The following is a 19,219-nucleotide window of genomic DNA, read 5'->3' as shown; positions in this document are numbered from 1 at the left end:
GCCGCTGCAGCGGGGGCTGCGGAAGCAGGGAGGGAGCGGGGTCAGGCTGAAGGGGAGCAGCTATCAGACTGTGGTTATGAGAGCTTTCTCTCTGTCCGAGGGCAAGCAGCTACCTCTGCAGGTAAAGAATACTTCGTCAGTGAGTGGGGCTCAGCACCATCTGGGGAGGTGACTAGGACATGGGTTCCTGGGCTGGGTTGGAGGTCTGAGCACCGTTGATGGAGATCCTGATAGTAGAGGACCTTGCTTGGTGTCCTGGGAGGCAGGGCTGGGCCCGGAGGGGCCTCCGGAGCATCCTTTCTACTGGAGGAGAGCCGTGCACCTGCTCCAGGCTGTGAGATGGGGTGGAACCCAGCCAGGGCCTGGGAGCAGCCCATCAGAGGACTGAGGGAGTTCAGAGTTGGGCTGTAGCCTCGGGGCTTTGTGGAGGAGGTCGTTGAATGCTCCGGGGGTGGGTGAAGAGCATTGTCTCTGGAGCCCGTCAGCGTCAGTGGATGTTTGCATCTAGGTTACACCCCTTAGTAGCTCTGTGACCTTGGGCAACTTACTGGACCCCCCCGTGCCTCAGTTTCCTCCTGTGTACCATGTGGCTGATGACAACGGTGCCTGCCTCAGAGCGCTGTGCAAAGCGTTTGCCTGGAGCCACCGTGTCCTGCTCCGTGTTCTCGGGGGTCGTTAGCTTTTGTTGTGGGTGTTTCATCACCATGGTGATGATCACGTAAGGTAACCTTGAGATGGGTTAGTTGTAGACAGGTAGAGACGGGAGGGAAGCATGGCAGAGAGAAGCAGCCTTTCTGCGTCAGCCTGTCCCGCAGGTGCGTGGGAGGGGCTCTGATGTAGGAGGGGTCCTGGCCTTGGCGCTGGAAGTCCTGGGCTGGCTGTCACTTGTTCCCTGGCTTTCTCTGGTTCTTCATGAGCATAACCCAGTGGGCTGTCTATAGATGCAGCGTGCTCACCACCGGCTCAGGGCCATGGGGTGCCTGGAGCACAGGCCCCGGGACCTCCTTTGCCTTACTCCTTGGTCACAAGTGGCCTCAGGATAGTCACTGGGCTTCCGTGGCCTCGCCTGGAAAGTGGAAGATGGAGCAGTTAGTTAGCACCCTAACTTCCAGCTCTTTACCGTCCAACTGTGATTCTTAAAGAAGAACCTTAAATGCATGGGAAAGAATGTCTTCCAAATTAAGGACCAGGCAATTTAAATAAGCAGAAAGGACACCTTTTATTAAACATACCAGAGCAGTGTGAGAATACAGCAACGCATCTGAGAGACGAGCAAACCCTGACAGCATCAGTGTGCATTCAGGGAGGCCAGGACCCAGGGCACCTGTGTCCACACTGTCAGGTGACGCAGAGCTGGAGGAGGGAAGCCGTGTGGGGCAAAGGAGGGGCCCTGGGGTGATTGCTCACATGACACCAGGATCTGAGGCCCCATCATTGCCCCTGAGGCCCTGGGGTGGCCCTTCAGCACCAAAATCGTCTACATCCTTGTCTATAGATGGGGTCTCCCTCCTCCCTTGGCCTGTACCCACAGGGTTTCGATGAAGCCCGAGCAAGACAGTGAGTGTGAAAGAGGTTCTGAGAGTGGGACCCTTGCCAGGGGCGGGAGCCGCCTACTTCCTGCCACACCCCTGGGCTCAGAGCAATTTTCCCCCCTCTCCTGGCCTTGATCCCTGGGTACGAGCGGTCACCATTTGGCCCTCGCTCTGGAAGGTGTTGTTTTCTCCCTGCAGTTGAAATTCTGTTTTTGCTGGAAGCCGTTGAGCTGCCTCAGCACTACCCTCACCAAATTCATTTTTCATGGTCTGGGCCTAGGAGGGGTTCCTCGTGCCAGGCCTGGAAATGAACACTGAACCACGTCTGCCCAAAATAAACAGCCTCCTTGCTGTGTTTTCATTACCGCTCACCCTCCTGGTGAGATGTCTGGCTGCCGCCCCCTGCAAACTGGGGGATGCTCCCGCCCCTGCCTCTCACTGGGGTTCTTGGTGGACTCAGGTCTCTCCTGGGCCAGAGCAGCTCGGCGGAACGACCCCTTCTGCCCAAGCGGTACCAGACATTTTTCCAGACCCTGCTGGTGGGTTCTGGCTCGGTTGCCTGCCTGGACTCTCCTTTCAGTGCAGGCACTTCGCCCTGTGGCCTTCCATGGCTTGGCAGCTGGAATTTGATGAGATAATTTTATAATAATAAATGTTTTAAAAACAAAATGGGATATTGGTGCCATTCAGTCGTGTTCCATCCGGCAAGGGCCAGAGGCCCCAGGCGGGGATCATGTCCCTGCCCTCCGCAGTCTCACCTAACCTGTCCACATGCAGGGGCATATCCACGGCTCAGGATGAGGTCCCCTTGGATGTGTCCCAAGGACTGTGGAAAATGCTGGCCTGAGTATAATAATAGTTCTCCACGTTTACACAGACTCCTGGCTTACAGCGGGAGCCTGTGTTCCTTACTTCATTGCAGTCCCGCGAGTAGGAAGGCACGGCAGTGGGGGAGACAGACCCAGGAAGTGCCGTGGCCTCCCCAGGACAATGTGCAAGTCCAGGGCAGAAGTAGGTAGGCATTTCAGAAGGGGAAACTGAGACTGAGAGAGCTTTGTCACTCCTTGAGGCAACAGACAAGACTGTAGTAGAGCTGTGACAAGGGCACTGGTGGCCCGTAGTCCTCCCAGGCCTCTGTCCGCCTGCGCAGGGACATCAGCATTCCTCTTTGCAATTGTCAGAGCACTTCCACCGACCTGGCCTCATAGGACGTGCAGCGTAACCTAAGGAAACATGCAAGGGAGGTATTTGTTATCCTCATTTTGCAAATGGGAAACTGAGGACAACAGAAGTGAAGTGACTGGCCTGAGATCACAGAATTAAGGTGACATTGATTTAAGATTATTGTTGATTCATTCATTCCATTTCTGCTTCCAAAAAAAGATTTAAAGGTAATTATTAAAAAAAAATGATGTCCTCGGGGTTTTTTCTGTGCTCCAGCCATGGTAAACCTTCCCTCTCTTGCCTCTGGGCCTTTGCATGTACTTCTCCTCTCACCTGGAACAACGTTCCCTTTTCTGATTCCTCCTTGTCCCTTGGGCTTCTGTCTAGATATCGCTTCCTCCGGAAAGCCTTCCTTGACGCTCCCTCCTTCCCTAAGCCCTAAGTCTGCATTGAAGGCCCTTCCTGTGTGTGTTTCCAGGGAACCTTGTTTTTCCCATCAGTGCAGAGCCCCTTCCCCACTTTTTTCAAGTTGCTTATTATTCTCTCTTTCCTGAGTTACTTCTCGTGAGGGCAGATCCGTGTCCACCTTGTTCACAGGTATAGCTTTAGCAGGGAGCATCCTCTTGGCACAAAAAGGTCAGGCAGTAATTGTTTTTTCTTGAATGACTGATGAATTGAATTATTGGGTGAAAATAAAGACTATATACATATATAATATTTGGGAAATATAAATCTATATTTTTAATTGAAGTATATATAGTTCATTTACAATATTATATTAGTTGCAGGTGTACAACATAGTGAGTCAATATTTTTATAGATTATACTTCATTTAAAGTTATTATAAAATAATGACTGTATTTCCCTGTGCTGTATAATATGTCCGTGTTGCTTATTTATTTTATACATAATAGTTTGTGCCTCTTAATCCCTACCCCTATCCTGCCCCTCCCCCTTTCCCTCTCCCCACTGGTAACCACTGATTTGTTCCCTATATCTGTGAGTCTGTTTCTCTTTTGTTGTATTAATTCATTTGTTTTATTTTTTAGATTCCACATATAAGTGATAACATACAGTATTTGTCTTCCCTTGATACAGTCTATATTTTGAGGAAAAGAAAAGATAATTCTATCAGAAGTTTGAGCTAAAATAGTTTGAACATCATATTTGGCTCTGAGCTTCCTGGCAGCCAAGGCAAAATGGCAATATGATAAGTTATATGATTCTCATTGTTTCAGGAAAGTAAGCTTTCTTTTTTTTAAGTTCAAAAAGAAACTGATCACCCCATAAGGAACACTGACTATTGTAACAGGTAGCATCTTCATCACCAATTCCAAAAGTGGAATTGTTGTCCCGTAGTGGGATGAGTAAGGCCTTCTCACTCATTTGCAGTCGGGAGACAGTGTTCCTTCAGGAAGCAGAAATGACATAGTCCATCCCATTAATCCGTGGCCTGCTGGGCTCACTGGACACGTGGGCAGTGAGGACCCAGCATCATACTAACAGCTAACACAGGTGTCAGGCCCTGTTTGAAGTGCTTTACAAGGATGATCTCACTTAATCTTCACAACAACCTCATGAGGATGGGTCCGATTTTTATTGTCTTTGTTTTACAGATGAGGAGATGGGGCAGAGAAGTTAAGAAATGTCCCCGTGGTCACATAGCTAGGAGTGGCAGAGCCGGGATGTAAACCCAGGCAGCCAGGCCCCCAGGTTCTGGGCTCCAAACCAGGGTCAAGACTAGGGGAAGATGGGAAGACGAGTGGGGCGCTCCCCAAATTCAAAGGGGTCCCCCCAACCTCAGTAAGCAGCATAAATAATATTTTAGTGCAATAGTTTAAAACTATTAAAATTAATCTCAGACAATCCACAATGAACAAAGAAATTTGAAACGATGGGATCTGCTCTTGCACTTGCCATGCTCACCTCACTGGCACCTCCCCACCCGATTCTCCTCCAACCTGCTCTCTGCTACTCTCTGCCCAGTGCAGTTCTTAGGATCCCTTAGGAGTTAGGGATTTGGAATCAGATGGAGTCCCCTGGATACCCATTGGGCTGCTTGCAAGTTGTGTGACCTTGGGCCAGTCACTCAATTTCTGAGCCCCAGTTTCCTCACATGGCAGAGGGCAGTAATAACAGTATTTATAGCACAGGCCCGGGATAGTTTTAAATGTGATAATGAGAGAAGACGCTTGCACGGTAGTGGAGGCTGCCCCAGGCCACTGCTGTCCGTGAACTTCTGGGGCTCGGAGGTCGTGGGCTGTTCCTCGGCGGGCACTGCATCTGCTCCATTGTCACTCAGGCTGGTGTGCCCCTCGTCCCTTAGGGAGTCTGGTTAGTGAGACCTGCATGGGATTGGCCATGGGGCTACCCGGCGACCTCTGGGACCTGGCTGGAAGCAGCTGGCTCGGGGTCAGGCTGCTCCCTGGGTCGTGGTCCCCAAGGAAGTGACAGGAGGGAGGTGCACACACTTGCTGGGTTCTCATTCCTCTCTCCTCTTCCCAGTTTGAAGCAGGCCCCTATGGATGTGTCCTGCTCACCCTGTCGGCCATCCTGTCCAGGTCCACAGAGCTGTGAGTATCTTCCTCATTCATTTCCAGGAGCCGGGCTTGTCTGTCTGGTTCACTGCTGCCTCCCCAGAGCCCAGGGCAGAGCTGGGCACGCAGTGGGTGCGTAGTGAGCATGGATGAATGAAGCAGTGGGCTAGGGGCAGCTGGCTGGACAGAGGAGAGAGAACAGTTACATTCTTTGTACATGTGTGTTCAGTGCTACCTCCTCCTCCGTCTCCCCACATGTGCTGGGGAGTGCGTGGCATCCGGATCCAAAAGACGCCCCAAAGAGCTTACAGCCTCCCTGGTGTCCCAGCGGCACTGCAGTGGGCGCGTACTTGAGCACACACGTGGACTCCCCCGAGACATGTGCGGGGACATAAGAACTGGGAGATGACTGAGGGCCCTGTGAACTTGCTGTAGGCCAAGGCAGTCCCGAAGGCTTCAAGGTTCGTGTCTAGGGCCAACCCTGAGGGGCTGAGTGTGCCCCGGGGCCTTGGAGGCCGGGGGAACAGGGAGGCTGGGTCCCCGGCTTGGACTCCATGCATCCTTATCAAACGTGGCCTCCCGGGCTGCCCGAGAACTGGAGTTCCGCCACCACCCTCCTTCCCTAGGAGCCTTCTAGGCCTCTTTTCTGTACTTGTCACCTGGGCATTATGTCACTAGGGAGGGGAGCACATTAACAGCACATTAATAGGTTTGTAAAGTACAATCGATCACCCCATCCACTTCCCAGCAGAGCGCAGACCCCAGAGGGCGTGGAGACCTGGGGGAATGAATTTGCACTTTGCAGGAGTGTGTGGTGTTGGGGAAGATTTGGGAACAGCTCTGAGCAGGCGGGCCCTGGGGACTGGGCAGGCGGAAAGAGTAGCCATGGGGAGCCCAGGCTGGGGAGGCCCGGCAGAAGGAGACGCTCGCCCCCCACTCCTGGTCCTGGGCGGGCCCTGTCCGAGTTCCCCGTGGCCTCTGGTGCGGGTGGGAGGAGGAGGGCAGGGGCTCTGCAGCCTCGTGCTGCTAGCCTGCCTGCTGCTCGCTGCTCCTGACCTTATTAAATGCATGTGTGTGCACTTTCTGATGGCATTTTCCTTCTAATCCTGCCATAATGATATGATTCATTCCTGGCCGGGCTCACGTGCACGGGCGACCGTAAGCCGCCCTGCCTTCTCCCCAGGCCTGGGTTTGCTAATCCCTGGGCTGACGGGTGTGTGGGTGAGACCCTTGAGCTCCCTGAGGGGAAGCTGAGCTCTCAGGAGGGCCAGGCCCTTTTGCAGTCCTCTTGGCCTCAGTTTCCCCATCTGTATGGGGGCTCCTTGGCTCTGAGGGTCAAGGTCTCTGTGCTCAGTGTGTCTGCTCTAGGTGCCACGGGGCTTGCCAGCCTGGGGGCCGGGCACCCTGTTCACATGCACACTCCTTAGGGAGCTGCTCTGGCAGCCCTGCCCACCTGAGGGGCCTCCGGGGCCCCATGTCCAGGCTGTGCTTCACGTTGTCCAGAGCTGGAGCACTGGGGCTGTTTCTGCCACCTCCCCGTCCCGTCCAACCAAGCCACGCAGGGGTCAGTCCCTGCCTAGGTCGTGGCACCTGTGGGGCATCTGTGTCGGGGGGGCTACCTCGCTGGACCTGCACAGCCTCGTGCCCCTGGGCCTGAAGAGTCACAGTGCGGCCATGCCCCTCCCCCTCCACCAGTCACAGACACACACACACACCGAGACACACAGATACACACAGACAGACACACGGGCACAAAGAGACATACACAGACACAGAAAGAGACATACACAGACACACAGATATACACAGAGACACATGGATACACACAGACACACACAACGCTGTGGGGGTCCCCTCCTTCCCCTTGTCCCCAGAGAGAGTACATAAAGACAGTCTCTCCTGCTTAGGGCCCCCGAGGACCTTCCCTGGGTCCTGGAGGCCAGTGGTTCCGAAGCCTCCCAGGGCAGCTATGGGCAGCCTGGCCCCGGCAGTGCTTTGGTGGGAGTTGTCTTACTCCTGTGGCCTCCCTTTCCCTCCTTCTAAGAAGACAGCATAGAGAACATTCTTATCGGCAGTAAGAAGGAAAGCAAGCAGCATCTAGCAAGCTTCCTGTGTGCCAGAGCCTTTGCTGTAGCATTTTACACGGGACGCATATAATCCCCGCGGCTACCCTGTTAGGGGTCACTGTTGCGATCACCATCACCATCTCTGTCTTTCAGGTGAGGAGGTGAGGCTCTGAGAGGCAAGTGACTTGCCCCAAAGTCACACAGCTCAACCCAGGCAGCCTGGTCCCAGATGGGGTTCTCTGGGTTTGCTGTTTAAGGACCTGAACTTGGGAATAAAACAGACTTGGTTTCAGGCCTGACTCCAAACTCCTTTGAGCTTGAGTTTCTTACTCTGTAAAATGAGGATGATAATTCCTGCCTCACAAGATTAAACGAAGAAATACATGTGGTGTGCTTGGCAGGGCTCTGGGCGGGTGGCGGGCCTCGGATAGCGGCCGCTGATGGTCCCATCCTCTCCCAGCTGTTCTCAGGAGCCTCCTGTGGCCCGTGCTGTCCTGTCTTGCCCTCAGTCTTGGCTTGGTGCCTCGTGGTGGAGACATGGCCACAGGGACGTCCTGCAGTGGGTGATGGGTCCTCCCTGGTGCCAGGAGACCGCTCTTAGGGGGAAGCCCCAGTTCCGCAAACACAGCTTAAAAACCACAGGACCAGGCGATCCCAAGGGCCTTCCTGCTCTGGGGTCCAGTTTTAGCTTTGCTGAACCCTTTGATACCATTTCAGGGTGATCCTGTGCTACTTTGGGCAGTGGAACACATGACCTGGTAGCCCAAAAAAGAGAGCAAGTCTCTCAAATCATATGCTGTTCGGCCAGGAGAAGTGGAGCTGGGGGAGGAGGGGCTGGGAAACGCAGCCGAACAGTGTGAGTATGTGTGCGTTTGTGGCAGGGCGCGTGTGGACGGGAGATGGGTGAGTCTGAGGGGCTGGGTGTGAGATGATGTGGGTTTTGGTGGTTGTGTCTGAGATTGTGCGAAGGGTGACTTGATTGTGTGTGTGCGGGAGTGTGAGTCTGACTGAGCGCATGGCCGTCCCTTCCTCCTAGCAAGGCTCTGAGACGCATGCCTGAGGCCCAGGGGCAGCTGTCACAACAGAGTCCTTGCCTCGTGTCCACGGGCTGTCCCCAGCCCTGGGTGGAGCCAGGGTGAGGGCGCCATGGGCAGACACAAATGCAGCAGGGTGCAGCCTGGACACTTCACCCTCAGAGGCTGAAAGAACAGTGGCAAAGCTGGCCTTTGAGTTTTGCTTACCCCAGGCTGAGTGCAAAGGCTTGAGAAGGTTTCATTATTTTCTGCTTGATTGCAAGCCATCTATTTTCTTTCCTAAGATCTCGAATTGCTTACAGTAAATCTCATACAGGCTTTCATGTTCTCCTAGTTCCCCTGCTTTCCAAACCGCATGGCCCAGAACTTTCCCCAGCGCATTCTCACGAGCCCCAAGGATGCCCAAGTATCTGGGGTCAAGGCCAGCTCCCAGCCAGCCCTGCACAGCGCACTGCAGGGGTGGGCCAGCCCCTCGGCACAGGGGAGGGCTCGGGCGCTGCCCCCCACCGCCACCCCGGGTGACTTAGGCCTGGGCGGCGAGAGGAGACAGCTCGTGAAGAAGACCTTTTCATTCAGTAGACCTTTGGCATTCATTACAGTGGCAACTTTGGGTGCCCAAGGGCAATCTTGAAAGTCCAAAATAGGCGGTACTTTGTCATTTGCCGAAGTGGAAGTGATTTTCGAGCAGCACAAGCCAGGCGCTGGGGGCGTGAAGAAGCCTCCACACCACGTGGCTCTGTGTTCTTTGTAACCATCTCCAGCAGAGGGAAAACAGCAACACAGTGAAACAGCCTTGAACTGAAACCCAGCCGTGAGTGTCGGTCAGGCGAAGGCAAGTGACGGAAGCACAGTTCTTAGCCGGCGTAAGCAGAAAACAATGCAATTAATGGATTCATATCAAAAGCCCGGGGCTTTGGGAGTGGCTGGGTCCAGGAACGCAGACAGTGTCTTTGGGACTTGGTGTCCCCCATTCTGTCTCTTCTCTCTTCTTTCCTCTGTCTCTGTCATGTTCTCGGGGGAGCCTCCTGCATGGCGGGCTCCAGGGACCCTTTTCTTGGGCTGCCGCTGTTCCTGATGCCTCATGGTGGCCAGGCCCAGGCTGCAGCCATTGTGGGGCAGGTGAGGCTCAGGGGCTCCCCCGGAAGGAGGAGAGGAACTTTCTCAATGAACTCCAAGTCACCTGTAACCTGGACTCGGATTCTGGTGGAGGCCGTGCTAGTGAGCGCTTTCAGCAGACGTGTCTGAGGAGGCCGTGGTGGTGGGTGGGAGGCAGACCCAAAGGGCTTGCTGGTACCTTTGTCATCGGAAGCAGCACATGCTCCACCCAGACCCCACTTCCTTCGACTGACCTTCCTTCCTCGCCCAGGTTCCTTTTCTGGGGGCCCCCAGCTCCTGTGCAGTGAGCGGAGCTCCATCCTTTAGCTCTCCAGCTGGCTCCCCCAACCCGAGGAAGGCAGTTGCTGGAGGCCCAGCCTCATCTTGGGGCGGAGGAGAGAGGGTGGGGCCCTGGGCCCCTGCAGGTGCACAGCAAACGGGCCCCAAATGGTGTGAGCCTGCCCATACCCAGGCCTGTGGAACGGCCTCCAGAAGCTGGGTCCCAGGCTGTGTTTGAAGGCAGGCAGAAGCAAGTGTCCCGCCCAAGCAGCTGAGGCTGGCCTGGAACAGCCCACCCCAGGCTTTGGGGGCTGCCAGCAACCCAAGGGACAGGCCCATAGGCCCGGGACCGTCATCCCATCCTGCAGCCGTGGGGACCAAGGTTCTGAGGATTAAGGGCAGGTTGGCGCACAGCTGACACCATCCCCCGAGTCTTCTGTGCCTGCATCTCCCTTCCCGGGCTGGGGGAGGAATGACAGGCGCTGGTCAGCTGTGTCTGCCCACTTAGAGGGAGAATGGGAAACAGGGCCCCAGGGAGTCCCAGACCAAACTGATGCTTGTCCACCTCATTTCAGCCGGCATAGTCTGGTCCCAGGCTGCTGAGGTGGCAAGTCACGGCCCGTGAGTGCCAGTGGGGTGTGGCTGAGGGCAGCAGGTCTGCGCCTAAACAGAGCCGGAGGGCTGGATGCAGAGAAGGGTGACCAAGCCCAGGCCACGCCGGGGATAGTGGCAGAGCTGGGAGGGTCTCCTGACGCTCGGTGCATCTAGCACGCCTATCCACTCACCCAGAGCTGTACATACCTCCTTGTTCCACGAAGGGCTTGCTCAGGTGCCCAGGTAGAGAGGACAGGCCTCAGGAGGTGGGAGAGGCCGTTAACCTTTTTTTTTTTTTTTAACATCTTTATTGGAGTATAATTGCTTTACAATGGTGTGTTAGTTTCTGCTCTATAACAAAGTGAATCAGCTATACGTATACATATATCCCCATATCTCCTCCCTCCCGCGCCTCCCTCCCACCCTGCCCATCCCACCCAAGCCACTAACCTTTTGAAAGAATCTTTTGTTCCAGGCCAGCCTCAGCCGTTTGGGTGGGAATCTTGCTTCTGCCTGCCTCCAAACAAGGCCTGGGACCCAGCTTCCGGAAGCCGTTCCGCAGGGCTGGGTTTGGGCGGGCTCACATCATTTAGGGCCCATTTGCTGTGCACCTGCAGGGTTAGGGCCCAGCTCTGGGCACCATGGGGCCAGACGGACACAACATAACCCAGGCCCTCCAAGTCCTTGCTACCTGGAGGGGCAAGGCTGGCACCCAAAAAGCAGGGGATGGGTGCTCTTAGGAAGGGGATGTCTGCAGGGAGATGGGGCACATCTCTCTGGGGCAAGGGAGGTGTCCCTTTTTGGAGGAGGTGACAGCAGGGCTCTGAGCGTTATGTGGGAAGGATTGCGGCAGGCAGCAAGAACGTAGAGCAGGCGAAGGCTAGCAGAGGGGTTTTTGCAGGGAAGGGCTCCTCGAGGCACGGTTGGAAGGAAGGTGCCGGCACGTGGAAGAGGACTGGGGGAGGTGAGGTGGAAGGCAGTGGGGGAAGGGCTTGGGCATCTCTGCTTTCTCTTCCTTCCTCCAGGCAGGTCCCTCTCTCTCCATCCACTCTCCTTGCCCTGCTTCCTGGATCCCCTTCCTCTTTAGGGCCCGTGCCTGCAGAATGGAAATAATACCCGTGCCCTCTAACCTGTGGAGCTGTCTGCAGTTTGCAAGGCCTTTTTATGGCCTCAGCTCTTATTGCAACGACTCTTTGAGGTGGTTATTGTTACCTCCATCAGGGGATGACACACCCAAGGCTCAGAGGTAGAAAGAAATTTGCCAAAGGTCACACAGCGCAGGTGGCAGAGGGGGCCTGACACCCAGGCATTCTGACTCATTGTCCGTTCCCTGTCGACGTTTCTGAGAAAACAGTCGATATCTGGCCACATCCAAATCCTTTTCAGATATTCATGGCCACAGTTCAATCGCTGGGAGCGGAGACTCCATTTATTCTGGGTTTTTGGCCGTGACACGAATAGTGGAGGTTGCAGGAATCATGACCTCTCGGTCATTGTTTTGTTGTTGTTGTTGCTGGTATTGCAGGAAAAAGGAAGTTACATTTACCAACTGTCAAATGCTTTATATAGTTCATCTCATTCAGTTCTCACAGCAATCTGTAATAGAAGGAGGCGTCTTCATACCCATTTTACAGGTGGGGAAACTGAGGCTCAGAGAGGGGAGCAACCGGTAAGCGGCAGCAGCCGGATTTGAATCCCAGGCTCCCTGACTTCAGAGCCCACGTTTTCTTAGTTGTTCCACAGCTGTCCTTTCGCTGTTGATATTGTCCTCGAGAGTCAGTAGAAGTCCCAGCAAACAATGGGTGATTGTTTCTGGAGGCTGCTGCAGGTGGCAGGGAGTGCAGTGGAAGGTGCAGTCTCTGGGGGAGGGTGTCCTGGGAGGGACAGGCAGGAGCTGACCCAGTGGAATGTGGTGGTGCCCCGGGCCTGGTGCCCTAGAGGTCAGGTGGAGGGGAGGTGGCTGGCTGGGTCCTCCCCGGTTAATTACCAGTTATTTTAGGCATGATGTTTTAAATATCAGCCGTGGACCAGGCACACTTGTGCATATCCTGGAAGGTCCCCGGAGACTCTGGTTTTATAAACGAAGACACAGGCCGAGAGCGAGGTGTTGACTTGCCCGAGGTCACTCCGCCAAGTCCAGGACTGAGCTGACCATTGACCCCTCCTCTTGTGGACACTGATTTTAGGTGAATTTTGGCTGTAGACCAGAACCATATTTGTAGGCCACTTGGACATATTTTCCTTCTTATTCAGAAACTTCTGCACAAAATGCCCAGATTCATATGTTCAGTCGTGTGTCGGGGAAGCTTCAGAGGGAAGGGACAAGCTGTGTCCCAGCCGGGGAGGGTGGGGACCAGGACTGGGGCTTCAGGGCTCAGGGACCTGCCTAGAGCTGGCCGGCTGGGTTGACTATCACGTGTTTCAGGCCACCCCAGACAGTGTGATGTTGGTGCCAGGGACACAGTCCCTGACTCTGTGTGACCACAAGTCCCTTCTCCTTTCTGGGCCTCAGTTTCCCCATCAGTAGAATAGAGATGGCCGCTCTTGCCCGCTGACCTCACAAGACTTTAGGGAGGACAGTGTCGCTGAAAGCGTCTGAGGCCGCAGACTCTGCAGATCCGAGGCTCGGGCGCTGTAAGCTGCTCAGTTGGCAGAACCTCTGCCCTTCTGAGCCCTGTGCCAGAGGGCGGGCTGGACAGAGGCAGTGGAGTTCTAGGACCGGCTTCAGCCTGAATGTGGGCTGGCACCTGTCACTAGCCCTGGGCCAGCTGTGTCCTTTCTCTAGCCATCCATTCCCCCGTCTGCAAAATGCTGGGCCCCGGAGGCTCTGCCAGCCCTGATGTCCTCTTTGTTCCGTTTCTTGGTGCAGTGCAGTGTCTCTGGGACCTCCCGATGCGGGCAGAGCTGGGAGAAGCCGTCCTTGCTGGCATCCTGGGCAGAGCCCCTTCCTCTGTCAGTGGGTGGACTGGACACCCCCAGGGTCAGGCCGTCACCCCAGACCATTGGTCCAGGTTCTGGCCCTTGGCTTCCAGAATGCTGAGGAGGCTGGCGGCAGGGCAGCCAGGGCCAAGCCCTTCCTCGTAAGTTTCCACGCCCTGGGCAAGTCCACTCAGGCTCCCCACACTCTGTGCCTCCTGCAATCTAAAATCCAGGCAAGGTCCTGTTCCCTAAAGTGTTCCCCAGTGTGGGACAGTCTCAGGGGGCAGACTTCATCAGGCCCTGGCTCCCCCTCACCCAGCCTGGTGCCTGGGTCCTCGGGCTATGCAGAACTCTTCCGGGGCTCAGTGTTGTCCAGCTCCCAGGAGGACTGTGGAAGGAATAAACTGCTCTTTAGACTGGAATGGTCAGTCCCAGGGGAGGGCCCATCACAGCTTGTAGCTCAGAAGCCCAGAAAGTAGGAACCTCAGAACTCAGGCAGCCCCTCCATGGATTCAGCCCCTGCTCCCAGGACACTGCCTGCCCTTGTGCAAGTCCCTCATGTTGCAGAAGGGGAGACTGAGCCCCAGAGAGGAGAGGTCTGTGGCCACACGGCAAGACAGGGCTAGAGCTCTGGTCTGGTGATGGCCCCACCGTGTGAATCGCCTCCTCTCTGGGGCAGAGCAGAAGCTGCTGTTTCTTTGCTCTAGGGTTTCTCACACTCAGCTCTCCAGGGCTTTCCCCTAGCTCGAGGTCTGGGCATCTAGATTTGCCAAAGTTGTAAATCTCTTAAGCCATAAGCCGCTCCTTGGCGTCTCCCAAATGCCCTAGTATGAAATACAGATGTTCCTCCTTTTTAAGATCCGAGCCTACTTCTGAATTTCCCATCGTGTTTGCACCTAAGGATGCAATTACCATTTCCTCCTATTGTCCTTTCTGCCCGTCCCTCTGCTCTCAGCTGACGCAGGCGCTCAAACCGGCTGGGTGAACACGAGGCTGTGAGAAGATCAGACTGCTTCTGAAAGCTTTGGGGTGGCTTGGGGCCAGCGATCCTTATCAGTCCACCCAGGGCTCCTCGGAGGCTATTTTCTTCCCTTCAGAAGATGCCTGTATATATGCCACAGGGAGCGTTTCCATCAATTCTTCTGCCCAAGCCAGTGCCAGCCACACGCCGGCCTCGTCCATTTGTCCCCCGTCCTCCCAAGCTGGCCGCTTCCCAGGCCCGCTGGGTCGTTTCTGGCAGGCCAGCCTCCAAGGCCCTTCCTGAGGACCCCCAGCCTCCGTGGTTCTCGGCTGGGCCCTGCAGTGTCAACCCAGCCCGTCTTCTCGCGTGGACCACGAACCGTCCCTGTTCGGCCACAGTTAGTAAAATCCACAAGAAAGCGTTTCTGCTATGGAGTCACGGAGCTTGAGTTTCTAAGCTCGTTTGGGGCCAGAGTGCATGTTTTAGGTTGTGGACTTATGGCAGATTGAGATTGAAAGCATGAAAGTGAGACCAGGTTTTTCTTCTCTTCCACTAAAAGGAAAAACAAACGTCATGATTGCTTGCCTCTTCCTACCTCTGGGCCACCCCTGGGTGCTCTCTTTGGGGTGCAGATGTAGCCCGTGCTGGGTGGGCAGCAGTGGGGTGAGCCAGCTCCCTGGCCTCACATCACCCCCCTGGCGTTACCTCTCTGGGTTTCTTTCCATGTGTGTAAAAGTAATTCCTACTTCACTGGGTGGCTGGAGCCTTGAAATGCTGTCTTCTGAGTGCGGTCTGTAGGTGGGAGCTCCTTTCCGGTTACCCGTCTGTCCCACGGCTCTGTTCAACAATAATGCTTGGTCTCCCGAGGGATTTGCTTTGGGGTAAAAGGAATAATAATGTCCTAATGGTGGGCTTTCTAGACGGTAGGATGGTTTTGAGATTTGGGGGCAGGGGGCTTGCCTCCTGGTGCTGGCCTCACATGTGACGGGGCCATTGCTGACCTGACACTCTGTACCGTTCTGCCCCCCCAGTAGCATACAGCCCTAGAAATCTCTTTCTTTCAGTTTGGTGGGGTTTCTTTTGGCAAAGGGGCTTTTCACCTTGTGCCCTTAGGGGGACCCCATTCTGAAGGTGGAGCCACAGAGGTGATCTAGGGTCGGGGGGAACACAGGCCTCGGAGACTGGCAGCTAGATCCCCCGCCAGCTCCATCGCCCACGAGCTGAGTGCCCTGGGCACGTCAGTTCTTCTCTGAGCCTTGGTTTTTCTCTCAGGGTTTAGGGAATAATAGTTATACTCGGCCTGGTACAGGGTCTATGCCCAGGTGGTGGCAGCTGTTGTTTTAGGACTCAAGGAGGCATTAGAGGCCGTTCCTCCCATTTAACCGACTTGCAGACCGAGGACTGGAGGTGGCAGGGGATGTCCCAGTCCCCGCTCTTAGTAAGCGACAGTAGGAGAGTGAATGCAGGACGTGGATTCCAAACCCAGGGCCCTTTCTTCTGTGGCATGCTTCCATCACGAACCTCTGGTGTCTGCCGAGGGCCTGGTGGCCCTCTGCAGGCCAGAGTGGAGGCCACTGCCCAGAGCAGAGTGAGCCCCGGACTCCAGCCCCAGGGAGGGCACAGAGCACAGAGGCTCAGGTTCCTGCCAAATCCGGAATTTGGGGCCTCAGCCTGGAACCCGAGGGGAGGCCCTGGCCACCCTCAAGGTTTGCCCGGATCCTGAATCAGGCCGAGGTGTGCTAACAGCCCTTTCTTCTTGCTCTCCAGTGTCCGCCAGGACTTCGACGTCCCCACCAGCCACCTGATTGGAGCACACGGATACTGCACGCAGGTCAGGGCCGCAGTGGGGCGTGGGGTGGTCAGGCGCTTCTTTCCCTTCCTCTTGCCTTCTGTCTTTGCCCCTGCCAGCACTCCCCAAGCAGCTTTCCTGTTCCGCCTCTGCTGGGCTTCTTCCTTACGGAGACCTAGAAAGGGAACTCAGGTTAACTTCTGTTTCTGGAGTTTGCTGTACCCGATCTGTTTGCCTGGAGCTGCAGGAGGCTCAAGAGAGGCAGAGCCAGGTGCTGCCCAGCCCGGAGCCCCGGCATAGGCTGGGAGCCTCAGGCCCAGCTGCGGGGACGACGACCATGGCACCCTACGATTGTACAGCACATTGTCTTTATGACCACCCACCCCTGTGCATCTTCACAAAGGGGCCCTCAAGTGGCTTCGTGGAGGGCAGGGGGTCCCTTAGCACAACTGCTTGTCATCGATCCTCCCAGTCACCCGGTGGCACAAGGAAAGGGATCTGTTTCAGGTCCTATCAGCGAGTGTCAGGACTGGAGCCAAATGCTACACATGACTACTGTCTGAGCCCTTCTCTGCATGGCAAGGCCTCCTGAGCGGCCAGCGGGCCACAGTTAAATCTGACCCTCAGTGCATCTGGGGGCGGCGTGTGTAGCACAGACAGGCTGAGCGGAGCTTCTCTGGTTGCTGGGCCCAGCTGAGGACCCAGTTGTCCTAGGGGTCCTGGCTCACTTGTGCCAGTCCTGAAAACATACCTGGGCACCATGCAAGGGCCAGCTTGGGGCCTGTGGTTTGTCCAAGGCACCCAAGGAGATGTGAGGTTGCCTGCTGCTTACCCCCCAGAGAAAGGTTTCAGGCTGAGCGACGGCCTGTGGTGGTCCAGCTCCTGCTCTGGGTGCCTGTGCTCCCCGTGGGAGCTTCCCGACGCGCTGTCAGAGAGCGGTGTGACCCAGGGGCGTGCAGTTAAGCGGCATACAGAGGATGCAGAACACAGTCTGGGGCTGGATTCTGAGCTGTGCTGGCAGTTCCACTTGCGGCATGAGCTGGAGCGACTTTCTTCCCCTCCCCGAACCTCAGTCTCCTCATTTGTAGAATGAAGCATTTGGACTAGATCAGTGCTTCTTAAACTTTGACTGTGCACACGAGTCCCGCAGAGTCTTGCTGAAGAGCAGGCTGAGATTCCGTGGGCCCGGGCTAGGGCCTGAGGTTTTGAATTTCTAACAGGCTTCCAGGAAGGGTGATGCGGCTGGTCCACGGACTACACTTTGAGTAGTGAGGATCCAGATGACCGCTAAGCTTTGCCACTGGGTGATTTTGAGTCTAGGGGCAGGGAGCGTCCTGTCACTATTTCTCCCCCAATTTTGAGGAGGCTTCGTGCTCTGAGGAAGGTTTTGAGACACACCCCAGATGGGCAGCAGGACCTTTTCTCCCCCTTGAAAACCCACTGGGAGCACTTGAATGTGTCTGAAGAAGGCCATGCCTTTCTTAGGCAGCTGCTGGCCCTGAGGTGCAGTATCTCAGAGCAGACATTTCCTCCAAATTCTTTCTCGTTTCCTCTGCAAGAACACAATGAGGCCCCCTCGGTATCTCCCTCCAATGAGGGCCCCTCTGCGGCCATCAGAGGGGCCTCTTTTACTGCCTCTGGGGCAGGGATCCTGGGGTTGACGGAGGGATTTATTAACCTGCGTATCACTCTCACAGTTCCGGGGAAAACACTTCTGTGAACTCTGCCCTCCAGAGTTTATGGTGGGCAAGGGCTGTTACGGCCATTCCCACGTACCATGGAGGAGATTCCTGCGGGCTGGCCTCACGCACGCGCCAGCCCTGGCAGAAGGAGTTAGAAGCTCCTGCGCCAGCGCTAAGGCTGGGCTCGCGTGTATCCTTCCTTAGCGGGGCAGCGCGTACTTCGCGGTTGCCCTCCGTTTTGAATCTTTGGCTGGCCAGGTGGTACCCTGAGGGTAACAAGTGAGGGGAGAGGGAAGGGACACCAGAAAGGGAGCCGGAAAGTGAGGGTGCGAGTCCGGCGCTGTCACTAAGCAGCTGTGTGGCCTGGGCAAATCCTCTCCCAGCTGCGAGCCTGACAGGAGGTTGGAGCCCTGGATGCTCTGCTTGAGGGAGGGCCCTTGCAGCCAACCCAGTGCCGGAGGCACTGGCTAAAGGAGATGGCCAGAGAGTCAGAGCTCCACAAGTCACCGTCTCCTGGTTCTGGGGTTGGCAAGGCTTGCTGGCCTGTCGGGTGCGAGGCGTGAGTCATGCAGCCATGCAGCCAACAGAGGCAGAGACAGAGCGGGAACCCAGGCTGGGGCCTGCCTGCCTTCTCCTCCCTGCCCCTGCTATCCTCTCCTTTCCTTCCCCCGCCTTGAAGACCCCGCCCTCACTGGTAAAATCCCAATGCGGCCTGGAGCTGAGTTATTGGTGTCACCCCATTGTCAGCTTCCTGGTGTTGATAATGCGCTCTGGTTATGTAAGATGTTATCGTTGGGGGAAGCTGAGTGAGGGGTGCACAGGAGCTCTCTGTACTATGTTTGCAACTTCTTATGACTCTAAAATTATTTCAGAATCAAAAAGCTTATTAAAAAAATACCCAAGACTTCAAGACCCCCCCAGATGCCGCTTCTCCACAAAGCGGCTCTGACTGTCATGGGGTCCTGTGTCCGTGTGGGCCACGAGCGCTCTGTGCACACATTGTTACAGCCCCAGTCACGTCCTACATTGTGCTTCAGGCGTGCAGGCCCGCACCGGTCCCCCCTCTAGACCCGGACGCCCGAGGTCAGGAGCCACTCTTTCCCTCCAGCGGGACCCGCACCCCACCCCCAGCCAACCCACACACAGGGTCCTGGGCACAGTTGGCGCCCAGTGAATGCTTGTGGAATAAGGACTGATGAGTTCCCAGAGTCACGTTGATGAGCAGAGTTGGCAGCTCCCCTGAGGGCTGTGGGAACGCTGAAGCCACAGCCCCTCTGATTTCAGTCTCTCGTCCTCCTTGCTTTCTTCCTTCCTTTTCCGCCCTTTTTCTCTTGTTCCCCATCTCCCCTTGACAAGCCTTTCCCCTTTCTCTCATCAACAGGAACTTGTCAATCTGCTCCTGACCGGGAAAGCCGTGTCCAATGTTTTCAACGACGTGGTTGAGCTCGATTCCGGGAACGGGAACATCACTCTCCTCAAAGGCATCGCCGCGCGCAGCGACATCGGCTTCCTGTCCCTCTTTGAACACTACAGCGTGTGCCAGGTACTGAGCCCTCGGGCCTCCAGA

The 19,219-nt window shown here is 55.7% G+C and overlaps 1 protein-coding gene across 2 annotated transcripts in view; it reads left to right on the top strand.

The window, feature by feature from the left end:
* The window catches only part of MINDY4 (MINDY lysine 48 deubiquitinase 4), a 125,006-nt gene that overhangs the window by 78,123 nt on the left and 27,664 nt on the right, over positions 1 to 19,219 (top strand). For both annotated transcript variants that reach the window (XM_022583984.2, XM_089917546.1), the window contains exons 13-15: positions 5,202 to 5,269; positions 15,949 to 16,012; positions 19,034 to 19,195. In XM_022583984.2, coding sequence (XP_022439692.2) covers positions 5,202 to 5,269; positions 15,949 to 16,012; positions 19,034 to 19,195 — 294 coding nt within the window. The remainder of the gene's footprint in view (positions 1 to 5,201; positions 5,270 to 15,948; positions 16,013 to 19,033; positions 19,196 to 19,219) is intronic.

The sequence above is a fragment of the Delphinapterus leucas genome, chromosome 9, assembly GCF_059928025.1.
Source record: "Delphinapterus leucas isolate spDelLeu-1000000601 "Yukka" chromosome 9, BTC_Dleu_Yukka2, whole genome shotgun sequence".
Lineage (NCBI taxonomy): Eukaryota > Metazoa > Chordata > Mammalia > Artiodactyla > Monodontidae > Delphinapterus > Delphinapterus leucas.
This window is presented reverse-complemented; position numbering and strand designations above follow the sequence as displayed.